Consider the following 22,948-nt stretch of genomic DNA (forward strand, 5'->3'; position numbering starts at 1 on the left):
CCACAACGCTCCTTCACTTCCTCATTTGTCAGTTTGTTTCTCCATGTAACTCCACATGCTCCTCTCAAATAACTCATTTCCGCTGCTCTCACTCTTGTGTCCTTCCAGCAAGGTCCATACGCTAGAGTTGGTATCGCAATACTATCATGCAGCGACTTTTTTACTTCCATGCTCACTTCCCTATTTCTTATCACTGCTTTCAAAGAACCACCAATTTTCTTCCTTGTTGTACCCTCTCAAGCACTTCATCCTCCAAACTTCCATTCGTACGCATCAGACTACCCAGGTACTTAAATGCACCCACATTTTCCACTTCATCATCCAACCTCACTGTACATTCAGTAATTTCATTTTTCTCTCAAGGACCATGACTTTACTCTTCCCTACATTCACCTTTAAATTCCGTTTCTTACACACTCTCCCAGAGTCATTTACCAAGCCATGCAGTTCCTCTTCGTCTTCACTTACCAATCCAGTATGATCTGCAAACAATAGCATAGAAAGTTTCAAAACGCTGTCCCCTTCTGGGTGAAGGGGAGTAAAGGGTGTCTTGTACTGCCACTTTAATAATTTTCTTCCTTCCTAACAAGGCTAACAAGGCTTCTATTACTCATTTATTTTTTACTTCATTTTACTTGGTCTGTAACCATATTTACCACTCTACCCACATAGAGTAATCCTCATACACTGTTCCCAGGCGAGGGTAGTCAGCGATTCCTACATCGGGTTTGAAATTTTCCGCCCAAACTACCGTATCTTACTTATTTATACTTACTATCAAGACTTATTACTTTTAGTGCTTTTACGAAAAACATTTGTACTACAGTTTCTTTGGTATGATGTTTACCTGAGGATAGAAGTTAGCTTAGCTACTTATTTACCTAAAAGAAAAACCTATAAGTGCAGGTAGTTACTTGGTCACCTAGTGTACATGGACAATATGTTTACCCACTGAAAAATCATGCTTATTACTGCACTATAACAGTGTAGGATTCTAATGCTATTTCCTAGCTTGTTAAGTGAATATATATATATATATATATATATATATATATATATATATATATATATATATATATATATATATATATATATATATATATATATATATATATATATATATATATATATATATATATATATATATATATATATATATATATATATATATATATATATATATATATATATATCCATATCTATATATATAATATCTATATCTATATCTATCTATCTATCTATCTATATATATATATATATATATATATATATATATATATATATATATATATATATATACACAATATATATATATATATATATATATATATATATATATATATATACACAATATATATATATATATATATTTACATTATTTATATATATATATATATATATATATATATATATATATATATATATATATATATATATATATTTTGTTACATAGCCTATGATTTCATCATCCTTTGTGTAATTTTAATGCACAGTTGCTGCATGTTTGATCACGAGCGTGTTCTGCCTCAGTCCCCCCTTTCTACTGTTATAGTAGAGTAAGTCGTTCTCTCTGTTATTTAGAGCGGGATTGTCAACTCTTTGTCCCCATGGCTTCATTTGCGCGTCCTTCTTACAAGTTGTATCAAGCTCTCCTGGCCCCTATATAATGAGCTCAGTCTCTGCATCATTGCCACTTAGATCCGCTCCTCATTTTGTTCACATCTCTGTCCTCCCCAGTACAGATATTATTATTGTGAGTGCTCAAGAAATCTCCAAACATCTAGCAGCTGTGTGTAATTTGAGTATCACTGTTGTTGCATTTTTTCTTGTATTGTGTAGCATATGGTTGATTCTTAGGCCTAGTGAGGTCTTTGTGATTAATATAGAGTTTTATATCAGTCATTTTTGATAATAGTTTGTATCTGTAATAATTTATCTGGCATTCACTGAGTATTATCTGGTATCTCATTTTATCAGGGCTGACTTAGATAAATTTACTCTTGCTAATTTCGTGTTAATAGAGGCTATTGCAGTTAACCATATATTTAACCTGTTTATTTGCCATTACATTATCCTTATGAGTCCTGAATGTTTTGTTGTTAGTTTAAGCATTAAACTTTAACTTGTAATTTTACCTAACTCTTTTGTTTTGAACCTGGAACCTTACGGGACGGTAGTGATTTTTAGTATTCTCACTTAAAGTGTAGGCTACGTTATCTTTCTCTGTTCCGTAACATAAATTTGGCGACCTCTTATCAGGATATTCAGGATATTATCATAAGGATATTGCTCGATATTTTGTGACTTGTTACTTATTCATGATGTCTACTATTACTACACTTGATGAAGCCAAAGATTTTTTGTCAAATGTGCAAACAGTGTGTGATATAGAAAACAGAACAAAGAATGAACTTAAGCTCGTTGCTCAACAATTGGGAATTGCTGTTCGCTCCCATCATTCTAAAGATCAAACTGTTGACATGATTAATGAAAGCTTGTTTAATGTAACTCCTCCAAATGAGCAAACGCAGATTGAATTAGCTAAGTTACAGCTAGCCCTGCAGGAGGCTAAGGCTAAGGAGGCGGAGTCTCGTGTTAAGGAGGCTGAATTTCAGGCAAATGCTCGTATCCAAGAGGCACAGGTACAGGCTCAGGCACAAATTGAACTTGCTAGGATTCAGGCAGACCATGAGTATCGCATGAAACATGGTGGAACTGGATCATCTAGCTCTGATGATTTTGATGTGGCTAAAAATGTTAAACTTGTCCCTCCTTTTAATGAATCTGATTTAACAAAGTATTTTCAGTTGTTTGAGAGGGTAGCTACAGGTTTTAATTGGCCCAAACAGAATTGGCCAGTACTCCTTCAAACTGTTCTCACCGGTAAAGCTCAAGTAACTTATGCATCTTTGCCTCAGGATCAATCTGATAATTATGATGTAGTTAAGAGCTTGATTCTTAAGGCCTATGAGCTTGTTCCTGAAGCCTATAGAGTAAAATTTAGGACAACTTACAAGCAAGATAAGCAATCCCATGTTGAGTATGCAAAAATCAAAGAAGATCTGTTAGAGCAGTGGTTAAATTCTAAGAATGTGGATTCTGATTTTGGTAAATTTAAGCAGATGATTTTGCTGGAGGATTTCAAAAGGTGTATTAGTAAAGATGTAAGCCTATATCTTGATGAGAAAAGAATAGATAATTTGTCTGATGCTGCAGTTTTAGCTGATGAGTATGTTCTCACTCACAAGAGATATTCTAGAGAAAAAGGGAAAGCTGAGAGTAAGTACGTTGCCTCTACTCAGAGTACAGGTAACAGGAAAGAGAATAAGGATGATGTTTCTCAGGAAGTAAATACCAGCTTCACCTCTAGATTTCAGAAACGTAAATGTACTTATTGTAGTAAGCTTGGTCATACTACGGAGAGATGTTTCAGGAGACAGCGTGGTGTGAACAAAAAGGAGTCTTTAAATATTCAGTCAATTGGTCTAGTGTCCACTCTTGAGAGTTCCCAGAATTCTTTAACTGAGTTAACTGAACCTGCTTTGAGGGGTAACTTAAATTCTCATGATGGAGCTCCTCTTTTGAGCAGTAACGTGGGTGACACTCTCAAGAGTTCATGTGCTAATTTCCTGTCTGATGGTTTTGTCAGTCCTCTGGACAGTAATAACAGGAAATCAGTTAAAATATATCGTGATACAGGTGCTTGCCAATCCCTTATGCTGACCAGTGTTCTAGGCTCTAATGTTAATTCCTCTGATGAAACTGTAATCTTACAAGGTGTAGGGAATAATTACTTCTCTGTCCCCCTGTGCAGAGTAAATTTAGAGTCTGGTTTTGTTAATGGTTCTGTTATGGTTGGGTTGGTTGAGACACTCCCAATGTCAGGTGTAACTTTCTTACTTGGAAATGATATTGGTGGAAGTCAAGTGTGTCCAGCTCCTCAGTTGTCTAGTGAGCCAGTGGTTGTGTCCCAGGATTGTGATGTCCCTGATGTGTTCCCTGCATGTGCTGTCACTAGGGCTAAGTCTAAAGTTACTGGTGATTTAGAGGATAATGATGATGATGATGTTATCCTAGCTGACACTTTTCTTGCTAATTTGGACCACTCACCAGATGAGGCAGTACCCCGTAGTGTTGATAATTTGTCTCGTCAAGAGTTGGTTGAGTTGCAGGTTGCTGACCCTGAGTTGAAAGGTCTAGCTAACTCTGCTTACAGTGAAGAAGAGTCAGCCGGTGCTTCTACTTGTTATTATGTAAAGTCAGGAGTACTTATGAGGAAGTGGAGACCCCCAACAGCATCAGCCGACTGTGAATGGGAGGTTGTACATCAAGTTGTCATCCCTCGTGTTTGTAGGCAGGATATCATTCGAGTGGCTCATGATTCCAGTTTGGCAGGACACCTTGGAGTGCGGAAGACTGTGGCACGCATTTTGAAACACTTCTACTGGCCAGGTATCTTCAGAGATGTTTCCTGGTATTGTAAGTCTTGTCACACCTGTCAAGTTGTGGGGAAGTGTAATCAGACCGAAAAGGTTGCACCTCTAGTTCCCATTCCCCCTTTTGAGGCGCCTTTCACCCGTGTGTTGGTGGATATTGTGGGCCCTCTTCCTAAGACTTCTTCAGGATTTTCTTATGTGTTGACCATGATTGATATGGCTACTCGTTATCCTGAAGCCATTCCACTTAGAAACATCTCAGCAAAGAACGTGGTTAAGGAAATGCTAGGGTTCTTCACAAAGTTTGGTCTGCCCAAGGAGGTACAGTCAGACCAGGGAAGTAATTTCATGTCAAATGTTTTCAAGCAGTCTCTGAAAGAGTTGGGCATCACCCAGATCACGTCTTCAGCTTACCATCCCCAGACCCAAGGAGCGTTGGAGAGATATCATCAAACACTCAAATCGATGCTCAAGAAATACTGTTTGGAACATCAGAAAGACTGGGATAAAGGTCTTCCATTCGTTGTGTTTGCTGCAAGAGAATCTCCAAATGAATCACTGGGCTTCTCACCTTTTGAACTACTGTTTGGCCATGAAGTAAGAGGACCCCTTAAGTTACTCAAGGAATGCTGGCTGTCAGAGGAAGATGACGTCAACCTGCTGGAGTATGTGATGAAGTTCAAAGAACGGCTGTCCACTGCTTTACAGCTGGCGAGAGAGAATTTAGGAGCTGCTCAGGAGAAGATGAAGACTTGGTATGACAAGAAGTCCAGGTTACGCCACTTTCAGCCAGGAGATCAGGTTTTGATTCTGCTACCAGTTCATGGGCAACCTCTTCAAGCCAAGTTTATTGGCCCTTATTTCGTGGAGAAGAAACTCAGTGATGTCAACTATGTCATCGCCACACCAGATCGTAGAAAGAGCAAGCAACTATGTCACATCAACATGCTAAAGTTATATCACAGGCGGGACGAAAATAATCCAGTCTGCACTGTAGCTGTTCCACCCGAGTCTGCAAGTGAAGCTCTCCCGTGCAGTATGAGCCTGAGTGAGTGTTTGGGGAAGAATCCTGATATCATGAATGATCTCCAGACTAAGCTTTCTCATCTACCTCCCAAGGAAAGGCAGGAGTTTTCGGCATTACTGCAGGAGTACCCGCAAGTGTTCCGTGCCATTCCAGGAAGAACCACTGTGTTGATGCATGATGTCGATGTTGGAGACGCAAAGCCAATTAAATTGCCTCCTTACCGTGTGAACCCAGTGAAAGTTCCTCTCATCCAGAAGGAGCTTGGCTACCTGTTGGACCACAAGATGATTGAGCCCTGTCGGTGCGAGTGGAGTTCTCCTGTCACTCTGGTCCCTAAGCCAGGTGGGTCACAGCGGCTTTGCATTGACTACAGACGTGTTAATCAGATAACCAAAACAGACACTTACCCTCTCCCTCGTGTGGAAGATTGCATAGACAAGATCGGAAAGGCTAGGTACATAAGTAAGTTTGATTTGTTAAAGGGATACTGGCAAGTACCTATGACTGAACGTGCTAGGGAGATCTCATGTTTTGTAACATTAGGAAAGACCTTTGCATGGTCTGTAATGCCATATACAGATTGTTTTAGAGTAATAAGAAATTTCCTTTGTAAATTTCTTTTTTCTTTGTGGGGAGGTGTTACATAGCCTATGATTTCATCATCCTTTGTGTAATTTTAATGCACAGTTGCTGCATGTTTGATCACGAGCGTGTTCTGCCTCAGTCCCCCCTTTCTACCGTTATAGTAGAGTAAGTCGTTCTCTCTGTTATTTAGAGCGGGATTGTCAACTCTTTGTCCCCATGGCTTCATTTGCGCGTCCTTCTTACAAGTTGTATCAAGCTCTCCTGGCCCCTATATAATGAGCTCAGTCTCTGCATCATTGCCACTTAGATCTGCTCCTCATTTTGTTCACATCTCTGTCCTCCCCTGTACAGATATTATTATTGTGAGTGCTCAAGAAATCTCCAAACATCTAGCAGCTGTGTGTAATTTGAGTATCACTGTTGTTGCATTTTTTCTTGTATTGTGTAGCATATGGTTGATTCTTAGGCCTAGTGAGGTCTTTGTGATTAATGTAGAGTTTTATATCAGTCATTTTTGATAATAGTTTGTATCTGTAATAATTTATCTGGCATTCACTGAGTATTATCTGGTATCTCATTTTATAAGGGCTTACTTAGATAAATTTACTCTTGCTAATTTCGTGTTAATAGAGGCTATTGCAGTTAACCATATATTTAACCTGTTTATTTGCCATTACATTATCCTTATGAGTCCTGAATGTTTTGTTGTTAGTTTAAGCATTAAACTTTAACTTGTAATTTTACCTAACTCTTTTGTTTTGAACCTGGAACCTTACGGGACAGTAGTGATTTTTAGTATTCTCACTTAAAGTGTACGTTATCTTTCTCTGTTCCGTAACAATATATATACAATATATACAATATATATATATATATATATATATATATATATATATATATATATATATATATACTGTATATATATATATATATATATATATATATATATATATATATATATATATATATATATACAATATTTATATATATATATATATATATATATATATATATATATATATCCAGGGGCAGGAACCCACTGCTACCTGGGGTGTCCCCGGGTGGTGGATAGGGGAAGGCCTTGTAGATATACAAGGTACCGTCTTAGACGGCGTGGACCATGGGAACCCCTATAGATATATAGGGCTTCACAGAATATAACGAATAAGGTGGCACAAAATTACATCTCACCAGAAACTATGTGGCAGGGAGGTGAGATTATTTGCCACAATCCTCCCAACCAAACATGAGTTCTGTTGCAAATCATTTGACGGGAGATCCTGTTGGATCATCATCTACTGAAGGTCCAACCGCACTGCCTCCTGTGTTTACGGGCAGTGTGCCACCGAAAGTGAGCAGGCACTGTGTTGACAAGTTAGACTCTGGGATATTAAACAAATTGAAATCCATGAAGATCAATGCATACAATGCAAGAAACCTCGCAGAAGATTACAAAATTGATAACCTAATGACTGAACTGGAAAACATTATTTGTGATAGTGTAGGTTTGAGTGAGACCCACAGAAAAGAAAAAGTAATTCAGCTCGATGACAACAACAACTTATTTTACTACAAAGGAAGGCAAAATGAAAGAGTTAGTGGTGCAGGATTTCTAATTAAGAGAAATCTTGCAAGCAACGTTGTTAAATTCAGTGTTGTATCTGACAGAGGAGCACTGGTTGTCATTAGACTGTGCAAAAAATATACTCTGAAAGTAATACAAGTATATGCACCAACTTCTCAAAGCCCAGATGAAGAAATAGAAACATTCTATGACGACATTTCCCAGATTCTGGAAGAAGAAAAGACCACATATACTGTGCTAATGGGAGACTTCAATGCAAAAGTTGGGAAGTTGGAAAATGGAGAAGCATGTATGGGAAAATTTGGAGTTGGAGAAAGGAATGAAAGAGGAGAAATGCTGGTAAACTTTGCTGAAATGTTTAACATGAGAATAATGAACACATTCTTTCACAATATATATATATATATATATATATATATATATATATATATATATATATATATATATATATATATATATATATATATATATATATATAGCCCAAATGGAGAAACAAAGAATGAAATCGACTTCGTTACAGCAAATAAGAATAACACGATCACAAATGTCATACTTATCAACAAAGTAAATATAGGAAGTGATCGTATTATGGGGGGTTGCACAGCCAGATTCAGTTTCAGAAGTAAAAGAAAGATGATTAAAGATGAAAAAGATATGCCCAATTAAAGTAAACGAAAACAAAGCAGTCTTTCAGTTGGAAATAAGGAACAGATTTCAGGCTCTAAGTAATGCTGAATGAGACATTGATGAGCTGAATGACAGACTAACAAAAGTGCCAAGAGTAGCAGCGGAGGTAGTACGAATACCTAATACAACTAAAGCCAAGAAATATTCAGAAAAGACACTCGAGCTTATGAAAAAACGAAAGGAAATGAAGGTAAAGACAAAGAAACATGAAACAGAACGAGCGGAATTAAATAAGCTTATCAACAAGAGACAAAGAGAAGAAGAAAGAAAGAGAAACATGGATCAGATCAAAGAAACCATTAAAAATGGAAAAAGTCTGAAACAGGTTCGAAGTAAAATGGCACTAGGAAAGCAACAAATGACATCATTGAAAGAAAAAAACGGTGAAATCATTAAATGTAGAGACAAGATGGTGAAGAGAGTTGAAGAATTTTACAAAAGAACTGTACGCATCAAAGACAGTGGTACCAATAGCTAACTTTTCAGTTGACACAAATGAATTACCTGAGGTAACACCAGACGAAGTAAATCTATCTATCTATCTATATACCTAGGCTGCTTCCCCCAAGGAAAGGGAGGTAGCCGAGACAGGACGACACACTCCCAATTTACTCATCCATTCAAACACATTCATTCGCATCTTAGCCCCAAAGGGGAGAACGGACAGATCCTCACCGCATCACACCGCACAAGGGTCAACTGCGCAATGCAATCAGTGACATCCGCAGCAGGGCCCGACAGCAGAACTGGTTTACCCCTGCCACATCATAACAGACCCATCCCCTTACCCGCACCTGACCTGACTAGCTGATCAGACCAAATGCGGGAGAATATCCCCTCAGGGCTGCGTCATCGCTTATTCATTCACAATTTCTCTCCATTTATTTCTGTCACGCACAGCCACTCTTCCTTGCTCAACAGACATCCCTCTCGCATCCAGCGCTCTCTTCACACTGTCCATCCATCCTATTCGTGGTCTCCCTCTCAGCCTTACACCTCTCACATCAGATCTAGTTATCTTTTTCACCAATCGTTCATTATCCATTCTCTCCATATGTCTCTTAAAAATAGGAAACGAGGGAAGGCTCCGAGAGACGATGGAATAGTAGCAGATTAATTGTTGGATGCAGGAGTAGAAGTACAAAATAGGCTTGCTCTCTTATTTACCCAATGGATAAAACAGAAGAAAATTTCCAAAACATGGTGTAATGCAATAGTTATTTTACTTTACAAAAAAGGTGACTCAAAAGATCTTAGTAACTATCGATCCATTAGCTTATTATCAGTCATTTACAAACTCTTCACTAAAGTTCTTACGAATAGAATAACAACAAATTTGGAGGAAAACCAACCTCGTGAACAGGCAAGATTCCGAAGCGGGTATTCGATCATTGATCATCTACACACAATGATTCAGCTAACTGAGACCTCTACAGAATATAATAAAGCACTGTGCTTAGGTTTTGTTGATTACGAAAAGGCTCTCGACTCAGTGGAGCACATAGCAATTATAAATTCTTTGTGAGGACAAGGAGTGAATGGGAACATTGTAAAACTGCTCGAAAGCATATATAAAGAGGGAACTGCTACAATTAAATTACATAAGGACTCAGGGAAAAAAATAAGATTGAGAAAGGCGTTTGTCAGGGAGATACAGTTTCACCAAAGTTATTTACAGCATGCCTAGAAAGTATTTTCAGAAAGCTAGACTGGGAAAACAAAAGAGTGAACATAGATGGAGAAAAGCTAAACCATTTAAAATTTGCAGATGACACTGTCCTAATCTCAGAAACAGCGGGGGCATTACAAGAAATGTTGAATGACCTGAACAGAGAAAGTCTGAAAGTAGGGCTAAAGATGAACCGGAGTACAACTAATGTTTAATCTACAAACACCAAAGAGCGTCATCGGAATAAGCGACGAAATTCTTGAAGAAGTTGAGGAGTACAACTACTTGGGACAAATACTAAAATTAACGAAAGATCATGATAGCGAAATAAAAAGACGCATTACAATTGGATGGAAAGCTTTCGGTAAACATAGACACATTATGAAAAGTAGCTTGCCAGTTTGTATGAAACGAAAAGTATAAAACGAATGTATAATTCCAGCTATGACGTATGGTTGTGAGACCTGGAAACTGACAAAATCAATGGAAAATAAACTAATCCGTTCTCAGATAGCAATGAAAAGGTCAGTGTTGGGAATATCTTTAAAAGACAGAACAAGATCAACTTGGGTGAGAGAGCAGATTAAAGTCAAAGATATTTTAGAAGTTATAAAAGAACAGAAATGGAGGTGGGCAGGCCATGTAGCAAGAATAAGCGATAACCTATGGAGCAAGAGGCTGATTCAGTGTGTAGTGATCAGTGTCAAACAACTGCTTCGAAATCCTGCCTGCTCATGAAGTTAGTTTTCTTGCATATTTGTTGTTTTTCTGTTCGTAATGACTTCTGTAAAGAATTTGTAAATAATTGATAAGCTACTTGGTCGATAGTTACTGAGATATTTTAAGTCGCATTTCTTGTAAAGCAAAATAACTATTACATTATTTGGGGGATTTTTTTTCTTTAAAGATTGAGTAAATAAGTGGGTTAGTTGATTTTAAAGTTTTTCTCCGGCATCTTTCATTAAGTCTGCTACCATTCCATCTTCTCCTAGGTCCTTACCTCTTTTCACACATTTATGAGAGAAATCTACTTTACACAGTGTTACCTGTGGTATTTCGACATGTGTCAGGTGAAAAGTTACTTTATGGTAATATAGTCTTTGATGCAAAATTAAACTAGCGCAACTTGCTGGAACTTATAAGGGCCAGACAGTTTTTTTGAACAAGCTAAGTAAGTATATAGTCAAGGTCTACATGATGTGTTTCACTGTTTCATAAGACTGACGGCGTTTTTTAAGGTGTTTCTTCGTTCATTCTTCCTTATTGTCCAGACAAAAGACTCTTCTCTTCGTCAGAGCAGAATGGTTAAATAAGTGGTTACTGATAAACTTAAATTCATGTAGGATATGTCAGAGTTTGTGAGGGTGTATGCGTACATTAGTACCACAGCCACAGGACTTAAGAGGTGTGGTGTTCAAGCCTAAGTAAATTTCTTTTATTCATTTATTTATTTATTTATTTACATGCTGAGGACTCTGTGTGTTATTATGAAGCCATCAATTCACATGACTAATGATGATCTGTTAAAAACAAATTCACAGCACTCATGTTGAACTGTTAAAAACATTCGCTGTTTCCATGAAAATGACTAACTTTCCTTAATATTTTCTCCCTGGCAACCTCCCACCAAGACCTTGCATGGCTGACTACGGAGGAATCGTCCCTGAAGCCCTAAAGTCCTCCGACAACCCTACTCTGAATACCTTGGGGAAGAAACTGTTCTTAGACAAGAATCTTAATACTCTTGACCCGTATGGATTCCTGTTAAGTAAGGTTCATGCTGGTACTCATGCCTTGATTGTCTCTCTTGATTATCTCATCTTCACCCAGCATAAAAAAAAAGTTACTCGCTCTACCTACATCATGAACGATAAGGTAAATTTCCGGTCTTTTGCAGGTAAGTTGTTACTGTATCCCTCTCAAAAAATATTATAGTAATTGAAGGATTATACAGCATGCGATACATTCCATGCAATCAATCTATTTCTGAAAGCTGCGATATTAAAACAGCTCAGCCAGTTTTCGGTGTAGCTAATATGGGATTATTCTTCCATACTTGTTTATAAAGAAGTACGTGATTACATTAATGTGTACCTTTACAGTTGTACAAAGGGTATACGACATTCTTCTTGCCGCCCAACACCCCTTACACTGCCATCTTGTCCAACCACATCACCCGTCTGGTGGAGACTGGAATAATGGCCAAGATAGTTGAGATTCACAAAGGAAGTCTCTTCGGAGAGGAAAGTCAAGTAAGTCATTAATCAGGATTCATTCTTTATAACCATACTTTTCATGCATTTGAAACACTCGATGAGCCATAGAACTGGCGAGGAAGTTCACTCACAGCAACACTAGCAAGGTCAACATTAATGCTAGTGATGTCATCATTAGCATTATTTTAACTTGCTTTTCCACTAATACATAAGGTGTGGAAGATCCTGGAATACGAACATTAAAGCAGAGAAGCGACAGAACTTCTGTCCCACCGAAACCAGGGTTCATGTAACACAAAGGCTCGTGGGAACTTGGCTTATTTTGTCAAAAAATAATCTGTCCTATAATGCACTTTTTGCCTCAGGAAATGTACATATACACCACACAGAACATGACAATTTTAATAATTTCGGAAAGGATGAACCATCCACTCACTCGATGTAGTGCTGCTCTTGGGTGTCTGCCCCTTCCTCTCCTTCATCCTTCTTTCCTTCCATCCTTTTCTGTCTTTCTTTCCTTCATTCTTTCCTCTTCCTTCTGCCTGTGGGTGACTCTACACTGAGTGACATGCCAAATGGTTTCCTGTACACCAGGAAACCATTTACTACGCTGGGTGGTAGCCATATAACCAAATTAGGGCGCCTGGTGGTTTAGTCGGTAAAAGAGGCGCTGCAATCAGATTGAGCCTGTATAGGTTTATATCCAAGCGGTGGTTGGGGTTTATTGCTCATGTAATGCCACTCAGGGATGACTGAGACTGGTCACTGTCATCTTAAATGTCAGGACCAACTTGCCTCGCCCTGGGCACGTACACTTCTCATGGGGCAACGTAGGATTGGATGATGAATGGATGAATTAATGATCTTAGCTCTATTAACCACTCTCGATTCCAAATAATGAACTGCTATTTACTGGCCAATAAATATGTAAATGACACGGCTCTAGAATGGAATCATGTTCAGTGAAGTCAGACTCTAGATGACGATGGATGAACTCAGGCATGCCATATAGGAACACATGGGATCAGAAGAGCTACGTCCGAGGAACGTTCTCTCTTCCGCTGTTTTCCTCTATTTACTTTTTGGCCACTGACCTTCAGCCAAAGGCCTACGTCATAAAGTGAAGTTTATTTTTGGATTTGGAAGCTTCTGGTGTTGCTGTTTGCTGATGATACAGTATTGTTGAGTGAAGATGAATGGGAGTTGCAAGGTTTGGTGAATGAATTTGGGACAGTGTGTAGGAGGAGGAAGCTGAAAGTTAATGTAAACAAAAGTAAAGTTATGGTGTTTGAGAGGAATGAAGTCACAGAGTGTGCAGTGAGGTTGGATGGTGAGGATATGGAGAATGTGAGTGCATTCAAGTACTTGGGTAGTGTGATGAGTAAGGATGGAACTTTGGGGGATGAAGTACGTGAAAGGGTACAGCAGGGAAGAAAGGTTGTTGGTACACTGAAAGCAGTGATGAGAAATAGGGAGGTGAGTATGGAAGTTAAGAAGTCACTGCATGATGGTATTGTGATCCCTACCCTGACGTATGGAAGCGAGGCGTGGACCTTGCAAGAGGGGAACAAGTCAAGAGTGAGAGCAGTGGAAATGAGTTACTTGAGAGGAGCATGTGGAGTGACGTGGAGGGACAGGTTGACGAATGAAGAAGTGAAGGAACGTTGTGGGGTAGATGTGGATGTGGTTGAAAAGATTAGGAGAAATACACTGAGGTGGTTTGGACATGTGGAGAGAATGGAGAATGAAAGACTGACTAAGAGGGTGTATGTAGGTGAGGTGGAGGGAGGGAGAGGGAGGGGTAGACCGAGGATGAGGTGGAGGGATGGAGTTGAGAGGTATATGAGGGAGGGGGGGTGAGTTGGGGGGAGGGGAGTCAAATGGTGGGTGACAGAGTGACTTGGAGGCGTTTTGTCTGTGGCCACCCTTTGCGGGATTAGGGCGTCGGGCTATATATATATATATATATATATATATATATATATATATATATATATATATATATATATATATATATATATATATATACAGTATATCATCATGATCATCATCATCAGCTGTTTGAGTATCCACTGCAGGACCGGCCTATCCCGACCGAAGTCGGGACGATACAGCCAATGTATCTCTACCAAGTGGCTTAGGCTGTCTGGTAGAGATTGTATATAGGGTCAGAAGTGCTTGTAAGTGTAATTATAGTGTTGGAGTGGCTTTGGATGTGTGTGTAATATGTGAACTAAGCGACATTGGTTCAACCACAGCACCCTTTGTGTCCGCCAATGCAGTACGTGGCCGGGTGAACACTCCCAAAGTTTAATACCCTGGCAGGGCGTGAACTCTGGCTCACCCGTGTACGAAACGGACACTCTACCACTGTACCACAGAGGCTCCATATATATATATATATATATATATATATATATATATATATATATATATATATATATATATATATATATATATAATCATCATCATCATCATCATCATCCGGACCTCCTTTTCCACCCTAGGGCAAGGTGAGGAGTAGCAACGTTCAGACAGCCCAAATTTGCCCAGTCCAATGGGCCATGCTTCCACTCATTCATCACCAAGCCCTCGGAATCCTGGCTTTATTGGGTATGTCAAAAACATTCATCACATAAACGTATCCGACTGAGTAAATCCGGATGCTGCCACGTTAAAAAGGGGTGCCAAATCCATGATCATGCACTTCTCCTCACATCATTCATCCAGCCAGCTCGATCTCTTGTCAGTTCCCTAGCCTCAACGACTTTCAAACCTCTCTTCCTCACACACTCATCCACCTTCTCCTTGGCCTACCTCGCCTCCTCCCTCCTTCAGAGTCGCTCAGATATACCTTTTTCACCACTGTATTGTTATCCATTCTCTCCACATCACCATACCATCTCAGTACACTCTCTTTGATTCTGGTGTCCACTGACTTCCTCACTCCAAATCTTTCACGAATCACATTACTTCGTATCCTATCCATTCTCCGTACTCCACATACATTCCTCAGCAGTCCCATCTCCACTGCTCTTCCTTTTGACTTTTAATTTTCATGCTACACCATAGTCTAACATCTATATGTTAAAGTTGACACTAACACTCCTTCATGTAAGCCTCGTGCAGCTGTAACACTCAAAGCTCTGTTTCATATCAAGGCCTTTATTGCACCAGCTACTTTTCTTCCTTGTGTCACTCTATTTTCCACTTCTTTTGCGCATTTTCCTATATTTTCTGTCACTGTACCCAGGTATTTGAAGTCTGTCACCAATTCCAGTCTCTCTCCATTCACTGCAACATCGCACTGGGAGTCACCTTCTCTTTCAATAACCATCACTTTACCCTTTTCTACATTTACTCTCAAAGCACGACGCTCACAGACATCAGCAAAATTCTGCACTAGCCTACCAAGTTCTTGTCCTTTACTTGCGAGCAGTACTGCATCATCAGCATACAAAAATTTGAGGTATTCCATCCATCACCATTCCTTACACTGTATAACAAATCTCAGGGTCAAGGAAAAAACACTGCTCTTTAGGATTTTATGATCAATTCAAGTGTGCTGAATCTGATAGCCTTATACCCCTATCGCGTTATATAATATGACTACTAAACATTCATACATTCAAACAAAAAAAATGAATTATTTTGTCATTGCCGAATGAAATGTCATCATTGTTAATATTCCATACCCATTAAAAATAAGCACTTAACAAGTATTATAGAATTTCTGCACTTTTAGTATTTACTTCCGCGTTTGTGTGATGTCTCTGGTTGGTCACGTTTCAGATTCCAACAGAAATCGGCTAGCATGCCTGGACTCTATTGCCCTTTGTACCTGCTCTCCATTATTGATATATCTTAATGAAACCTCTCTCCGTGTTCATCACTTACATCCCCTGCATTCTTTAGGAAAAATGACAGATGAGAATGTAAAAAATGAAGCATCAGTGACATGTTGCACCCAAGATCTTTGTAACACTTGATTAGTTCATCCACTAAATATTGTGTTGGCCCTCTTTATGCTTTCCCAGCAGTCCATTGCACACACCTCTGAATGCACACCATGCAGCTAACTCAGTTTCATCCATCATTTATTCAAAATCCTTGTCAGTCATAAGTTGACGAATCTGAAGTCCGACAAATATGCATTCTTTAATTTTAGTATCACTTAATTTGGGAAATTTCTCCTTTAGGTACTGGAAACATGGCTTCTGATGCTGCAGAGCTGTGGCAACTGTTTCATCAAGTTTTATATGGAGAGGTGGCAAAATGATCTTTTCCTTCATGGTTCATGAGTAACATTGTGGGATCCGGATATCAATGAATCCCGAGATGGCCAGGACCGGTGCCTTTGACCCACGTCGAAAGTGAACTTTTGCACCTGACACAGCAAATATGAGGTGCCCATCGTTTGTCCTGATCAGCAATTTTACATCTGAAGTACAGCTAATATAGTTTCTCCACGTGTGGAGTCAAGCGTCTTTTATATTGTTTCAGTGTCAGTGATCCGCATATATAACAAAAGTTGTCTGGGGAATTCTTGCATTCTCTAGGCATTATTGCTTAACTAATATCAATGACACGTGTAAAAAAATAAAATTAGATTATGTGAATCAAATTTGAATTTTGCACAAAACGATCAAGACGCACTCGAGATAGGAAGCATTCGTGACGTAGCACACAAAGTGCCTTGGGGTAAACAGTGTTACATATACTGTAGGTGGATCATTTACAAGAAACTGGTGCGTCACACACAAAATTGGGTGATGTTATTGTGATCTACGTATAAAGCTGCCTAGGGAAAGGCCATTCTTGCTTTCTTTTTTTTTTTCTTTTTTTTTTCGCGTTATACAATGTTACCAACGCCATCCCTCTCTCCATTACTCGTGTTTTTACTTCTCTCATCACCCCATCCATATATATATATATATATATATATATATATATATATAACCATGGGGACATCACACAACCTTGTCGCACGCCCACACCGATCGTGAACCATTCACTTAGATGCCCATTAACCCTTACACATGTTTTACTACCATCATAAAAACTCTTGACGGCACTTAGCAGCTTACCATCTACACCGTACATGCGCAAAACTTTCCACAATCCCCCTCTGTCCACTTCGTCGTATGCTTTTTCCAGATCCATGAATGCCATAAACACATTATGGTCCTTCTCACAAGCCTTCTCTGCTATCTGTCACACTGCAAATATTATTTACACACAGTATATATACTGCATACATATATACATATATATATATATATATATATATATATATATATATATATATATATATATATATATATATATATATATATATATATATATATATATATATATATAAAGGTTTTTTGGCAAGGTACCAGAAGAAGCGGGAAGAATTAGAATTGGAGAGTTGAGAGCATTTAGTACAGATGAAATTATTTTTAGCAGAGCGAAGATCAGACTTAGCACGATTCCTGGCAGAAACATAAAAAAGATGTGTTTCAGGGATGGGTTGTCTCTGGTGCCTTTTATAGGCCCTCTCCTTGTTGTGGACAGCCTTAGAACAAGCGTGATTGAACCAAGGCTTTCTTGCATTACTCAAAGGATATGAGAAGGGATTGTATGCTTCCGTGCCCGAGAGAATAACCTCTGTGATTCGCAAGGCACACTCAGATGGCTCCCGGCCACGGAAGCAATAATCACTCCAGGAAGAATCAAAGAAGGATTGCCTGAGGGCCTCCCAGTCAGCAGCTCCAAAGTGCCACAATCAACGTTTCTTTGGATGGTCCACGGGCCGTACTGGAGCGATAGGACAGGTTAATGTAATAAAGTTGTGATCTGAGGAGCCCAACAGAGAGAAAAGAAGAATAGTGTAAGCAGAAGGATTAGTTGTAAGGAAGAGGTCAAGTATGTTGGAGCTTTCCAAGCTGGTCAAGGATACGGGTAGGGTGCTGTACAAGCTGCTCTAGGTCATTAAGGATAAAAAGATTAAGCTTGTTCACCAGGTGGATCAGTGAAAGGAGAGGAGCACCAAAGGTGGTGGTGAACATTGAAAGCTCCTAGAATGGAGATTTCAGAGCAAGGAGAAATGGGGTAAATTTTTAGAAGTAACCAACGTTTTCTTTTATTATTATTTTTATGTTTTTCAATGCAAAATATTGTGTTTTAAATAGTTTTGACCTTCATTTTTTGGGGGAAAATCCCCCTTTTGGAATTTTGAGTAAGATTTCCAAAAGAGGGTTTATCCCCCAAAATCAAGATCAATATTAATTAAAAACACACTATTTTGCATTAAACTAACCCAAACTAACTTAACCTAACCTAACCTAACCTAACCTAACCTAGGTCCTGACATAGACTGAGTACACGCCTGCACCAGCCAATATGGTGCGACATTCATCCGCTACTGAGCGATAGCCTAACCTAAGCCACTATATGACTACCCTTACAAAATTTGCTCCCCCAGCTCAAACTAGGCTTGAAAGGTAAGTCTTAGTTAGAATAGTTCAGGGACGCAATAAGATGAAAATTGGTGACGTTGGTTACTTCTACAGTAACGTTATACCAGAAATGGATAGGATGTGTTCCATCGTAGACGTAAGATAGTCAAAGACTTTTTCAAAGTCAATAGAATTAAGGGATAAATAAACAGCACAGATATATTTAGTCAGAGAACGACAGGAAAGTCGAAGCCAGAGAGTAGAGAATTCAGAAGAATCAAGTTCAGGAACACGAGAGCAAGATAAGTCGTTGCATACAAGTACACAACAGCCACCTTTGGCTTTGAAATGAGTATATACAAAGTAGGGGGATACAGAAAAGGATTTGCTATCAGTTGTCTCAGACAACTGAGTCTCAGTTAAGAAGAGAAGGTGAGGTTTGGAGGAGGAGAGGTGAGGTTTGGAGGAGGAGAGGTGGTGTTCAAGAGAGGGCATTTTTCTTTTTTAATTTTGAAAAGGAATTGTACTGTGTAATGTGCAAGTAGTTTGGTGTTGATCGTTAGAGAAACTTGTACTGGAGAGCATGCTGGTCTGCTGTCTGTGTTAATGAGACACTGAAAAAGTTCGGCAAAGGTGGATGGTCAGGAACTAGTCCCAAGGGCTGATGAAACGGGAGCTCCAGCTCTCCCTGTCATCAGCTTTCCATCCAACTTTGGAGTACTGCGCTGCTCGACTGGTACTACAGTCTACTCCTCAGTACAGTCACAGTCACCATGGAGCTGCTTACATGTTGGAATTATAAGTTTGGTCCACTGACCTTGCCACATGTGATAAACTGATTTCATTCCGAGCGAGAGACTCAACTGTAGATCACGAGGAACGTCCCAAGTCTCCTAGAACTCCACAGCCGACTTTGCAAAGCAAGTTAGTCTACTCACTGCCATAGATACGGCAATGACCAGGCACCCAGTTCAGCACGAAAAATTTGTTGCACGAATAGATCTGTTAATGATTCGGCCCTGGGTCTCATTAGAATCAGTATTGCAAGATGCACCTGTCAGAAGGGTTGACTAGGAGTGAGAAAATGTAACAAATGATTCATGTACCGAATTTAGAGCATAGACTATGTCTTTATCAACAGCAAAAAGTTCAGAACTAAACACAGGTATATCAGTCGGCAATTGAAACCTTAAATATTCAGTCAACAACTCACTAGCATCCACACATTTACTTGACTTGGAGCCATTGGTGTATAATTGGTGGGAACCCAATGACACACAATGATGTTAGGAAGAAATTGGTGGACCTCCGCCTCCAGCATCTTGGTCTTCGCTTTTGGTAACAATTAAACATCAGCAAAGAAGTAATGAGGTAACCAAGGTGTTCTATTTTTAAAAAGCAACTTGTCATAGTCACTGAGGTCCACACCAAGCTTCTGAGTCAGTAAATGGAGGTGAACAGCAATTTCCTAACCCACCCCCCGCATGAAATGGTGGTGTTGATGCAGATTGGTACAGGCCACATTGCTCATATGAATTCCTCTTGGCATTCGTACACTGTACAATAAAAGTGGGTGGTCCTAGCGAATATGAAAGGGAGGTATGGTACATTCACTTACATTTTTATACAGGCTACATGTGTACACCTCAGGGATTTTCAAGACAAATTAGCAAACATTTATTTTGTAACACATTCAACCTCCCCAATGTGGTGTCAGAAGCCGACCTATACACCTATGAGACATAGTCCAGCTTAGATCTAATAAGGGACTTGTACACCCTAAGTAAATATTTCCCATCAACTCCCCGAGTATCACGTGCTAGATATGAAAGGACATTTAATGTTTTATCACAATGAGCAAGCAAATTATTAACAAAATGAGAAGTTTAAGTGATAATAATTATGTGCGCTCCAAGATTGTAAAGAATTTTGAAAAGATACAGCCTGATTATCCGAAGTCAAATTCAAAACAGGTATGTTACGGTTGGTAAAAAATACGGCGGCACACCTAGGGATGGAAAACCTATATCCCCACTGTAATGTTCATTGGTGGAAGTAATCAGCCTGGCCGAAAATTATGCATTTCGAGAAAAGCGCCACATTGCACAATCGTCTGCATAGGGTAGCCTAAGTATTTAAGATTCTTTGGGATGGGAGCTGATGACAGAATATCATTGGTCCTACTGCTAACGGAAGTGAGGCTAAGAACACTTCCCTGAGGCACCCTGTTTTCTTAAATGAATAAATTTGAATTTACATTACGGGGCAGTTTGAAATAGAGTTATGCCCTTTTAAAAAGTTGGAAATAGAAATTAGCATATTATCTCTTAATCCATAAGTGCAGAGCTTCATTTGTGTATCGTGTCACCATGTCATGCCATTGGTTTATGTATATTCAAGAACACTCCTATCATGAATTCTTTTTTAGCAAATGCCTACGAAATGAAATGCTCCAAATTCACTAAATGAAACCACACTCAACCATTTATCAATTTCTTCGACTCTAACACATAAAGAAGCTCATTATTACCCATTCATTCCATATCTTTACATAGACAAGAAGTCAACACAATAGGGCAAAATGAAGTGGGATTCATATGACAACCCGCCTGTCTGGGTAACAGTATGATGTGCGCAAAATGTCATAAGTCTGATAACTTCGGAACGCCTAAATCTCATTGAACAATGCAGAGAGCTTAATCAGGTTGTCCTTCTTAAGATGCTGGATCATACCGTAATGATTGTATCTGGTGTAGAACTATCTCTTTACGGGATTTCAAGGCAAGGAATTAATCTATCATATCATATTGGCAAGGAGAAATTTATTTAACATATCCTATTGGTTGTACGGGTAGTCTACGTCGTCTGTGACAAAGTCCAATATTTTTAGCTCAGTCATGCATCTGTGATCCTGACAGTGCTGGTGGCAATTGACTGAGTTACTGCCACGAGAAAAACTCATGGCGAGGACAGTCATGTATGTTGTTAACCACCAGGAGAGTGGTCACATTTCTGTAATGGCTTTTACTATTTAATATTTTAACAATGGACCAGACCTTACTGAGTGGGGTAAAACAATTCACCGTGAGAAAAAGATCGCCAGGAGTAATGTTTAGCCCTTCTAATTATTCTTTTTGCATCAGCCCTTGCTTGTTTGTATTCAATAAAATTTTGTTCAGTTTCCTCAATGCTTGTCAGACATCCGTTCTCCACCAGTGAGCTGTATGCTTGGCATGAATTGGAAAAGTCATGGGAACAGCAGCCTCAGCTGCGTTTCAGCCACATGTAATATGAAATTAGTTAATTTTGGGCTTACACATGTATGATCTCCCCAGATATATCAAAACTGGCAATCCTTGAAAAGAATCACCAATGCACTTCCTTAAATTTAAATTTTGGCAGTGGAGGGTCCAAAAAAATGTTGCTTGTATAAGAAAGACAGATGGGTAAATGATCACTTCCCAAGGAGTTGTCTTAAGCATTCCACAAGTTATGTTGAAGTGAACCCGGCAAGGCAGAGACAAGTCCATGGATGGAAGATTATACCAGTACGATCATCTACATGAGTCGCTGTAAAATCGATCAAAAGGCAGAGGATGTACTGTAGTAATAGGTTGGCTACCTGCTCCCAACGACCATCATTCCTCAAGGTACTCCATTGATAGTGATGGGCACTAAAGTCACCCAGAAATAACTTATTTTCAGGGAGGTGTTCAAAAAGTGAATTTATAGCATCATTGTCAATAGGTCCATGTGGAGGACACTAGTGAGAGCGTAAAGTCAGGTACGTGTTATTAAAGTTTACTTTGCACACATCAGTTTCCAGAGTAGAATTTAGAACCACTTCTGTTTGTGAGCGTAATTTGTGTGTGTGTATATGGGAACACTTTGACTATCATTATTACCCTCTATATGAATGGTTGTAGTGTTTGAATTTTGCAGGATCAGCGTGATCCACCAAATATGGCTCCTGGAAATAAATAATGTCTGGCCTGAGTACAGAGAGCAAGTTTGCTGTATTGAGTAATTTATTCCCAAGAGTCCTACAATTTCACTGTAACACAGTAAATGCTACGGTTTAAGATTTATGTGGTGGGCCAGTGTGCTTAGTTTTTTCATGCCACCTGCCACCATGCAAGCAAGTACGGGGGGACCTGTCCCCGTGCTTGTTAATGGAAACCATGTTATCATCAATGACATGGCTCTCAGACTCCCTGGAGGGAGAGCTTTCTCTTCGTTTCCTTGTTGGAGCAGGAACAGGAAGAACAAAAGGGTGTGACTACTTCGAACGGGTAGTCAA

At 39.2% G+C, this 22,948-nt stretch overlaps 1 protein-coding gene across 1 annotated transcript in view; it reads left to right on the forward strand.

The window, feature by feature from the left end:
- Positions 1-22,948, forward strand: part of LOC145397967 (glutamate receptor ionotropic, delta-2-like) — a 185,287-nt gene that overhangs the window by 115,318 nt on the left and 47,021 nt on the right. The window contains exons 4-5 of the mRNA XM_080270942.1: positions 11,621-11,864; positions 12,092-12,241. Coding sequence (XP_080127068.1) covers positions 11,621-11,864; positions 12,092-12,241 — 394 coding nt within the window. The remainder of the gene's footprint in view (positions 1-11,620; positions 11,865-12,091; positions 12,242-22,948) is intronic.

Source organism: Coenobita brevimanus, chromosome 44 (assembly GCF_032717465.1).
Source record: "Coenobita brevimanus isolate Jiangsu-jjx chromosome 44, ASM3271746v2, whole genome shotgun sequence".
In the NCBI taxonomy this organism is placed as follows: Eukaryota; Metazoa; Arthropoda; class Malacostraca; order Decapoda; family Coenobitidae; genus Coenobita; species Coenobita brevimanus.